Here is a 10,708-nt window from a genome sequence, read left to right as displayed (position 1 = left end):
AGAGGACATGGAGGGCAAGGAAAGCTAAAATGTAATGCCATTTATAAGACTTGTAATTCTTTTTCAGAACGCTGACTCAACTGGTGCTTGAAATGTAGAACTAAATCATGGGTTAAGAATATTTTATGAGATCCTTTCAGTCTGGCTTAAAGGTGCTAAGGCCTTAAAACATTTGTTCCTCTTGGTTTGTTATTTCTAGTCCAAACCTCTTTCTACTTGTTTTTTTGGAAACAGTTCATCACATTTGCAAAAACTTCAGCTAATTTTTCATTTGTGAGTTCCCCAGGTCAATTCCAAGGACCAGTCAGACTTGTTGATTACCTATCAAAATGACAGTAACTTTCTATAAAGACAAAACTTCCATCCTTGTTTAGGAGAAACAAGATAGGCTACTTAGACATGTTAATATTTAAAGAATCACATATTTGCTGTAATACAATTTTGCTACCTCTAAGTGCAGTTCCTGGGTACAGTGCAAAGTTTCATACTACAGAATGATAAAAAGGAAGCTTGTCACATTTAGAGGAATAATGTTCAGTTTTCAATTGAGAATAGAGTTCATTTACTTTTAACATAAAGCAATAAACTGTATTTAAAAACTTTTATATTATTAGTTAATTGCTATATATGTGTAGTAAAAGAAATCTAGCATAATCTCACATACCATGAATGCTGCTATGATTTTAGGACATGTGATCTTCATTTTTAAAAACAACTATCACCCATAGTCCCAGAGAGCATGAAAATTTGCAATATCCATCAGTCACCCTGTCAAAGTCATAAAATCTTTCCTGTCCCTTTTTCAAATTTCAAAACATCACAGCAGGATTGTAATCAACCATAACAGTAATATTTATAATATACAATTTAACTGTAATGACACACATAAGAATTTCTTTATCACAAAGTTGTTTCCCTGAGACGTTTGTGTCTTCCTATCAGTATGGAAAACAGCATTCAAGGGTTGAGCACACTGATAGCAGCACATTTCAATTGGAAAAATAACCTATCCAAAACTATGTAAATTTCCATCAAAGGATACAATCTGAAAGATACCATAAACGTATATGTAAAATAACTTCTTATCCCATTTAGTTGTCAAACATGAAGAATTTCATGTTTGGATGGAATTTCATCCAAAGAGTCCAGGTTGACACACAAAAGCGTTGAGGTTCCCTTGCTTAGTAGTCCTTCATAGTTGTATCTCTAACGTGCTGAGAAGCTGTGTCAATTCTGATGCCCGTGCATTGTCTCTCCAGTTGATTTATGTACTCGTGAATATACGCCATAAACAAAGTAAAGGGAAAAACAATAAAAGTAGTTTTAAAAAGTTTTTCCTGCCTTCAGACAGAAGCTGAAGCCATTTCTAAAGGAATCCAGCATATTTGATGTACATGGCTCCTCACCATTCCCAACAAAAGAGAGAAGTAGCAATAAATATATTTTTCAATTCAGCATATCAAAAAGAAGGATGTGGATTCTATACATATTAATACTGATGGAATTCACTAAGCAATATTGTCACCTTCACACATCTTAAATACAAATGCTGATTAATTGATGATATTGCTGGGATTGCACATAATCAACAAGTCCTATGTTAGTTTTTGAACATCAAAATTCATAGTATTTAATAAGTCATAGATGGTATCTCTAGGAAGACCTTAACTCCAATTCAGTTCCATCATTTGGGTAAATTTCATAACAATGTCTCTTAATTAAGTTCTGCTTTAGAATGCCAAAATAGACGTACACATACCACCCAGAACCACATAGATGTCCATACAAAACTCAGTAGTGTTTGTTTTCCCAGAAAGTTTCTGAAATGCAACTATGAGCTCAGGGTCTAGTGTACATGTCACTATTCTCTGAAGATCTCTAATTAAATATCACACGTCTGGAAGAAGACAAAGTTAACAAACAGTAAGCACATGTGCCTGCTGCAGTCACTTCCCTGAGCATGAAATATTCTGCTTTTAAAAAGGAAATGACAATTTCAAGTACACATATTCAGATAAAGCTTTTTTTTAAACAATATTTTTTTAATTTAATTTTTAATTTTTTAAATTTATTTTTTAAAATTTTGGCTGCATTGGGTCTTCATTGCTGCACGTGGGCTTTCTCTAGTTGTGGTGAGCAGAGGCTACTCTTCATTGTGATGTGCGGGCGTCTCATTGCAGTGGCTTCTCTTGTTGCGCAGCACGGGCTTTAGGAGCGCAGGCTCAGTAGTTGTGGCACATGGGCTTAGTTGCTCTGCGGCATGTGGGATCTTCCTGGACCAGGGATCGAACCCGTGCCCCTGCATTGGCAGGAGGATTCTTAACCACTGCACCACCAGGGAAGTGAAAACAAAATCAACAAGTATTTTGTGTATCAAAAATGATCTGAGAAGGCTGATCCATATTCTGTCCCATACAAATATTCAGCGACTTAGAATTAGATGAACTCACAGGGATTTCATTGCACAACAAAGAATTTAAAAATTATACAAAAGAAAGAGAAAAAATTGAAATGCAATCAGGAAAAGATTGAGGCCTATTAAGTTCAAGTAACAACTTCTTTGCACTAGAAGACACTTTAGATAGTCAAAACAAAATGATCATTGTTTTACTGTGAGGGGAAGGGGTTCCTTGTTAACCTCCTTGCTGGGATGTGACCCCCCTGCACAAAATGCTTCCCTTACCAGTGCCTAACCTTCCCTTAAAGTCTTGGTCTTGCACTGGGAGAATGCTGATTCAGTGACTGTGGTAGTTTAAGAATATATCATTTTGGCAAAAGAATGCATCTATCAGCTTAGAGTTGATGGGCCTAAAGCTGCTGTTGAAAAAGACATTCGTTTGCTTATTTTTGTTAATTCTTACGAACTTCTAGCATAATATATGCCATTTGTATGGTCTAGAAGAGTTAATGGGAAACATTTTGCTCCCTTTCTGGTCAATAAGGTATGCATTTAAAATTTTATGCATTTAAAAACACCTTCAAATAAGCAATTTCTCTTTTCTTACCAAGGTGTGACCTCTGAATACTATGCTTTTCTACACCATTTGAGAAGAACTTTATGGTTCAAACTTTCACCCTATAGCTTAGTTTGTTTCTAAGTACTGGCTTCTATCACAATGAAAATTTGTGCCCCTCTAGGCCTGTGCCTCCTGTACAATAAAGACATATGCCCATTCCATACATGAAAAGAGATAAAATATAATCGTGCAGGTTCAAGTTAAGCTGGAATAGAAATAGAATTTTTCGTGGTTTAAATCAACAATATCATAGCCTTTTGACTTCACGTGTAAATTTCACATGTGGATGAATTTGGTTGAAAGCTAAAATTGAAAAATTTCATTGCTGTATTCTCATCTATTACTTTAAATTACAGTGTGTTTGTAATTATTAATTTGGCTTAAAGACAAGGATTCACTGGTAATTTTCAAAGGCATGGGTTAAAGAGAATAGGATATAACTTAAGTACTAAACATACTAATTGTAAAAATAGTATGGATTCACATTAAGAGATTTTTCCATACTATAGAAAAGATTATTGTGTTTCAACCACTGTACTAAATTTTATTCGATCATACTAAAAATATATCAATGTAAATAAGATAGAACTTAGTGAGAAGTAAATAAAAAGCATAATTTCAGCTTTCAGATTACTAATTATATAGATTTAAAATCTTCTTTAAGTAGTTAGAAGTGCAGTCTGATTTGGCAATAATTTCTTGACATTATACCAGTTATAAGAAGCCAGTTGAAGAGATTTTAGCCCAATAAGAATCTAGAGAATTTTCACCATAAATTATCCCCACACAGGAATGGGACACTGTTTTGGTGTTCTGAGTTCTCTTTTCTAGAGACGTTTCAATGAATAAAGAAGACATTTATATTTTATTATATAACTTATTTTCATTTCAAATTCTCAAATAATAAAAATTTAAAAGCAATGTTGGTAATTTCAGTTAGGAGGGACTTAGAATATGGAATATTGCATCTCTTTCATAGACTCTATGACTCTTCAAAGTGCCCTAAAAACACTATGAGTTTGATTAGCAGCAAAGCATTAGCCTAATCAAAACCTCCCTCCTCCCCCTATGCATATATACATATACACAAACTATACATCAATACATTCTTAGCTTAAATCTGACAATTTGACAGTTATTCCCAGAGGCTGTGCAAGGTTACAAATACTGTTCAAGACCACTAGTACCCAACTGGTTAAGAGAAAACCAATTCTTTCATTAAAACAAACAAAACTACAAAATAATTCGATCACATATTCTGAATTTCTTTTAAGATTAAAAAAATTGAGGGATACAGTGAATCACCCAATATATTACTGTTCTGAGTTCTATAATTTTCTTTATCTAAAACTATCTTTTATACATAGAAGGCTAGATGCCTTTAAACATAGTTTCAGCAATTCTAAGTAGATTCCTTTGAAAAATATGACAAGTTTTTTTTTTTTTTAACTTGGAGGAAAGTTCTGCAAGGAGTGGGTTTTCTTCTCACAGATGAATTTTGCAGCATTTTCTCCCAGGAGCACACTGGGAGCCCTGTCATCCTGTATACATGTGTCCCAAGGATGAAGCCTCTTAGCACCAGACCTCCAGAAAGAGGTCCTGCAGGCACGATGGCATGTTGGTCTTTTCTCTTCCACACTCTTTTAGCAGCACCCAATCTTTGGGCATCTTGCCAGTAGTGGTTGAAGTCCAGAACTTGATCTTCACTGGGAAAACCAAGTCCATTCAAAATGCAGCACTTTCATCTTTTGGTTGGGTGATTCTTGGTCCCCCATGGATAGGAGTGATACCTAGAAGATTCAGAAGTGGAAGGAGTTCTCTACAGTCTCAAATATTTTACTTCACATATTCAATTTCAAAATCAGTAGCTCAGGTATATAAATAAATAAATCACAATGAATAAAAAGGTGATTCTAAACATAATGGAATGGGGAGATTTTTAGAAAGTTGCCTTTTGCTGAAGTTCAGTGTTAACATTTTCTTTCTCAAATTATAAACTTAATAGGAACTAATAACCCTACAGTGGAAAAATTAATACCCATCCAAAGTAACCTGTACATTAAATGCCTATTTTAAAGCAATGCAAGTTGATTCAATGTAGATTTCTTTTTCTCTCAACACATATTTCATTGTTACAAAGTAAAATATTAATATGTGTCCCTAAGTATATAAGAATGGTATGCTGGTCATCTATTCACTCACAAAACTCAACAGTTTTACTCTCATTACAACAATGATAAAATGAAGACACCCCAGGCTGTATCCTTCTGGTAAGGAAGCGAAATATTAATGTGTGCAAAATAGAGGTAATCATACATCCCTGCAAATGACCACAAATAGAGCCCACCTGGGGCTGGCCCAGTTTGTTTTGACCTTGTTTCATTTTCCTTGCATTCTCAACTCAGTCCTACTTCCCCTTCCCAAATCCCTCATTTGGGTTAGGGCTCCTTGCTGCTGTTTCTATTTCTGTTACCACTTTCTTTAACTAATGTAGCATGTTGTGCCTGAGACATTCTTCCTACCAACTGCCCAAGCAGTCTCACCATTACTTAAACAGTTCTAGGTATCTTCCCCAAAGAGAGCTAATAGCTAGATAATGGCCTTATCCTGAGACTTTCCATTTGAGAATGGCATCTCTCTATCCCTAACTAAACATAAACCCTATGATCTAAGCTGAAATGTGCCATATCTTGGCTTAATGCTTTAGCTCCTGTCTGGATGCATTGTAGATGTGTGTATAGGTTTGAACTGACAGTCTTAATTTGCAAGCTTGAGTAATACAGGACTTATGTATGTAATTCCTTTTGCATGGTTATTAATCAAGATCATTTAATAATATTTTGCAATGATGGCTATGATGACAATTAAAATGATGATGATGATTATGAGAACAATAGCAGATCTGACTAGATACTGGTGGAGGAGTTAAAACAATGTTTCTTATTTCAAACCACATTGCTAGGGAAGGTTTTCTCAACTTGTGTTCCAAGTAAAAGATGAAAAATCACTGGGTAAACAAGGTCAACAGACTTCTTTCCTAAAGTATATCTCAAAGTTTTCAATATAGTCATGTCTGTCAACATGCTTCAAAAATGGAAAAATGTACATTCAGGGTTTTCCAAATATATTTGGTCATGGAATTTTATTTTTCATATAACATCTATTATCATCTTTGATAATATTGGCTATTTACAAAACCTATTTAGGAAAATACACTCTACTGATTCTAAGTACTGATTCTAATTACCTCTACACATCCTGTGACATTTAGCATCCTCTATCCTTTGAGTATGGAAAAATCATGACTGTCACAGCTGATCTGATTCATATTTGGAATTATGTGCACTTTCAGTTTGTGAAGTATTAGGTGCTTCTATGTGGAGCCTGACTTACTTCTTGGAAACTAATTGGGAACATCGGTAAACAAGTAATGGTTTTAAGCACAACCAAGGGTTATTTCTACTGGTAAACCGTGAAAACTACCTCCCCCAGTTATATATTCTATCACTGCTATTAGGAACTGAAAAGGGAGTATCATGGTTATATGGATTTTTAAATGGATGATTCATTTTAATTTGGAACATTTTAAGAAAATTTGATGTCATTTCCATCATATATTACTTTAACTTGATCGTTTAAATCATATCTTCATATTATATTCACAATTCAGAATATAACTGTAAATAATTTTTCACCTTTGTCATTAGGCATCTTTTTTTTTTTTTTTAAACATCTTTATTGAAGTATAATTGCCTTACAATGGTGTGTTAGCTTCTGCTTTATAACAAAGTGAATCAGTTATACAATATGTTCCCATTTCTCTTCCCTCTTGCATCTCCCTCCCTCCCACCCTCCCCATCCCACCCCTCTAGGTGGTCACAAAGCACCGAGCTGATCTCCCTGTGCTATGCGGCTGCTTCACACTAGTTATCTATTTTACATTTGGTAGTGTATATATGTCCATGACACTCTCTTACCCTGTCACATCTCACCCCACCCCCTCCCCTGTCATTAGGCATCTTATTGTCTATTTACCATAAGAAGAAAACCTGCAATTTACTTTAATACAGGAATATGTCTTTGAAAGTAGAAGTAATGTTTGATTTTTTAAAAACTTAATAATTGGAGAATTGAAAAGGATAACCATAAGTTTCAAAATAAGACTGGAATTACTATTTCTAAAAAAGGAAAAATAAGAGCTCTTATAAGATTTTCCCTAAGTTCCTTACACCCCTGGTTTTTCATTATATTTAGCTGATTTTCTGCAAAAATTTGAAGATCTCCATTGCCCATGATCCTGAGTCTCTGAGAAAATGTGATTAAAAAAATGATAAGCATGACTTTTGCCCCACTACAAGCCAACGGCACTTGAAATAATAAGTTGCCAAGAGTCAAGAACAGAGACATTCATACTATCCATGGAAGGCTGGATGTACTCAGATCAGGAGGAAAAATGAAAATTCAAAATCCCTCCAGGGATGGGGGGAGAAGAGTGATTATGGAGATCGTGATTTCTATTAACAATATACCTTTGGAAAGTGAGAATTACTCATCATTTCTCTGCAGTTACAAATCACAACAGGACTAAATGTACAAAGGTAGTATTTTGGAAATATATTGTCAAGCCAAAAGAACAAGCAGCTGAATAGTCTTATCTGTGATTCATAAGAACAACTAATTGAAACAGGGGGAAAAAAGGCTGTAGACTGAACTAACCTCAAAAAAGATTCTAATTTCCATATAATGGCTTTAATAGAATGTTCTTGAGACCTCTTTCTCTTTCCATGGCTAACAGTCATCTTTGGGGAAGACTTCTAGAATAATTTAAATAGTGGTCAACAGATAGCTTCATTAGCTAGACAGGAAGGCTATTCCTCCAGGTAGAAAAGGCCACTTAGGGAAAACGAACTCCACAGGACTATGCCTCCTAAAGCAACTTTGGCCATATAGGATGTGTAAGTGGTTACTCATGGTCAATTTGATGTTTCTGTTATGAGTCGGCTCCTTGGAAAAGTCAAGAGACAGCTCATGTATAGCAGACACCGTCAGCGCCCATATCCCCTCATTCAAAGCACTTCAAAGCATGCTGGCCTGATTCCCTACGGCCAGCACCTGCGTTTCTTTTCCTGAGGATATCTCTGGCCTCTAGAATCTGCTTTGTCCACCCTTACAGAAGGCCAGAAACGCCAGGGAACTAACATCCTCTGGGAAAAAAGGTCTCAAACGATGACTAATGGAAATTAGAGATAAATACCATCCCAGCTCCCTCAGTCCATAAGTGGGAGAATTGTTCTCCACTGGCTCTCAGATTTCCATAATGGGATCAAGCTCCAACCACCACAATGGTAACTTACTTGAAAAGGAAACTTTTATTGAATTATTTCTTCAATCCCTTACCAGACTTTCTTGGGATTGCCTCTCAAACTAATTGTACTCAAATCTTTGTGCCCTAAACTGTGCCCAACAGTAGAACTGCAGGAATCCATAACTGAATGAAATTGATAAAATAGAGTATATTTTTAGACCACCAATAATGATTATTTTAGAAGATAACACACAGCCCCAGTAAACTGCAGTTTCTTATTTAGGGTAAGCAAATGGGAACACATAACAACAAACCCCTTTCCCACAAACATATCTTAAATTCACCAGAAGTGATTCTTTGTTTAGTTGCATTTTCTCCCTTGCATTCTATACAAATAATGGTTATATTTTAGTCATGGACATTTGAGTTTACGGCTCTTCCAATATAGGACAAACATGCTTAATTAAAAAAAATGTAGAAATAATTTTCCATTTCATTATGTAGGAGTAAATTACTACTAAGTGATCACCCTTTCTTTTTCAACCAAGAATACAGCAGCTGCATCCATATAAAAGATGGTCAACATACATTCTACTTACAGTTGTATCAAGTCTAAGCCAAGATATTTTACAAAAGTGTTTAAAATAGAAGGTCGGGGAAAACCTCTGGAATCAAGGATAGAGAAATTAGATCTAATATCCAATGGTCTAAATTGAATTTTCACATTTCTAGATCTCACCTGTTAGAAGTAAAATTGTAATAACCACTTTCCTCTAGGACTTCTTCAATCACAATCTAAAGTTAAAAAAAAATCAGGTTAGTATTGAATTAAAAGCAACAAAATAAAATCATTCAGAGGCACTGCAAAAACCTCACCTGCATCTGTTCATATGTTATCCCCTGCTCCAAATCAAAGCTGGAGGGTAGACCTGAAATAGATAAATTATGAAAAGGCTGACATTTGGTTCATGTTTTCTTAGATTTTATTGGCAATTATGACTCACATGCAGTGAAAAGAGGTCAGTTTCTTAGTGATGAAGATGAGTACTTGCAAACACATTCCAAATTATCTTGGCTTTTGGGGTGGCCATCACAAAATAATACACAAGATTTATGGGCATTGCTCATGGTATAAATTGGCCAATTAAATTAGGGGTGTGTGTGTGTGTAAGGATAGGTGAGGAGTGGTCCTACACACAAACTTCCTGATAGGCAAAGAAAAGATTAAGAAGCTATCCCTAATCCACAAGGCAAAAAGAATAGATATGTGCTAGAAAAAAAACAAATTCTTAGAGGAAGGCAGAAATAGCCAGAGGAGGACAACAAAGGTTTGACCCTGGCTATGGCTGCCAGGAGGGAATAAAATACATTTAATATCAGAAGACAGTAATTCTTTTGAGGTTTGGTCTGAGTATGATATACCAGCACATTAACCAACCCCAGCACCACCCAAAGCAATGTTGACCAGTTTCCACTCAGGTCAATCAACACTTATCACATGGAGGCCCAGGAGCTCCCCTGCCACTTACTTAGGAGAGAGAAAGGAGAATGGGTTGAAGGTTAAGAGGACGCAAGAGGATGTGAGTCTTGGCAGCTGGTTTTTCAAGTCCAGCTTAAAGGTGTTGCCCAAAGTGCTCCCTGGTTCTGCTGTCTTTGCTTTTGTCCAGCCTGCCATGACTAGGGACACACCTGGTCTGCTCTGGGGAGGGGCATCCAGCTTCTGGAAGAGCCTGTCAACTCCCTCTCAGGCCGCTGAGAGACTTCCACCAGAGCTCGTCACTCAGCAGGGCTGTTGTGGTAAGAAGTCTGGCCTGTGACTGACCTACCTGCCCAGGGGGATGCAAATGACTTTACTTCACTTAGTATGATAATCTCTAGATCCATCTATGTTGCTGCAAATGGCAAGATTTTATTCTTTTTTATGGCTAATATTCCTTGGTATATATACATACCACATCGTACTAAGTGAAGTAAGTCAGAAAGACAAATATTGTATGATATCACTTATCTGTGGAATCTAAAAAATAATACAAATGAACTTATTTACAAAACAGAAACAGACTCACAGACATAGAAAACAAACCTATGGTTACCAAAGGGGAAAGGGGTGGGGGAGGGATAAATTAGGCATATGGGATTAACAGAGGCACACTACTATATATAAAATATATAAACAATAATGATTTACTGTATAGCACTGGGAACTATATTCAATACTTTTAATAACCTATAATGGAAAAGGAAAAGAATCTGAAAAATAATATATATATATATATCTGGATCACTTTGCTGTACACCTGAAACTAACACAATATTATAAATCAACTATAGTTCAATTAAAAATAAATACAAGCAAATGACTTTAGATAACAGTTTATCTCGATCT

The 10,708-nt window shown here is 35.7% G+C and overlaps 1 protein-coding gene across 9 annotated transcripts in view; it reads right to left on the bottom strand.

The window, feature by feature from the left end:
* Positions 1-4,435: 4,435 nt before the first annotated feature.
* The window catches only part of NEK10 (NIMA related kinase 10), a 311,176-nt gene continuing 304,903 nt past the window's right edge, over positions 4,436-10,708 (bottom strand). For all 9 annotated transcript variants that reach the window (XM_068557350.1, XM_068557356.1, XM_068557354.1 and 6 more), the window contains 3 exons: positions 9,199-9,251; positions 9,062-9,117; positions 4,436-4,807 (listed from right to left, as the gene is read on the bottom strand). In XM_068557350.1, the coding sequence (XP_068413451.1) occupies positions 4,759-4,807; positions 9,062-9,117; positions 9,199-9,251 (158 nt within the window). In that variant the 3' untranslated portion in view covers positions 4,436-4,758. The remainder of the gene's footprint in view (positions 4,808-9,061; positions 9,118-9,198; positions 9,252-10,708) is intronic.

Source organism: Eschrichtius robustus, chromosome 12 (genome assembly GCF_028021215.1).
Source record: "Eschrichtius robustus isolate mEscRob2 chromosome 12, mEscRob2.pri, whole genome shotgun sequence".
Taxonomy (NCBI): domain Eukaryota; kingdom Metazoa; phylum Chordata; class Mammalia; order Artiodactyla; family Eschrichtiidae; genus Eschrichtius; species Eschrichtius robustus.
This window is presented reverse-complemented; position numbering and strand designations above follow the sequence as displayed.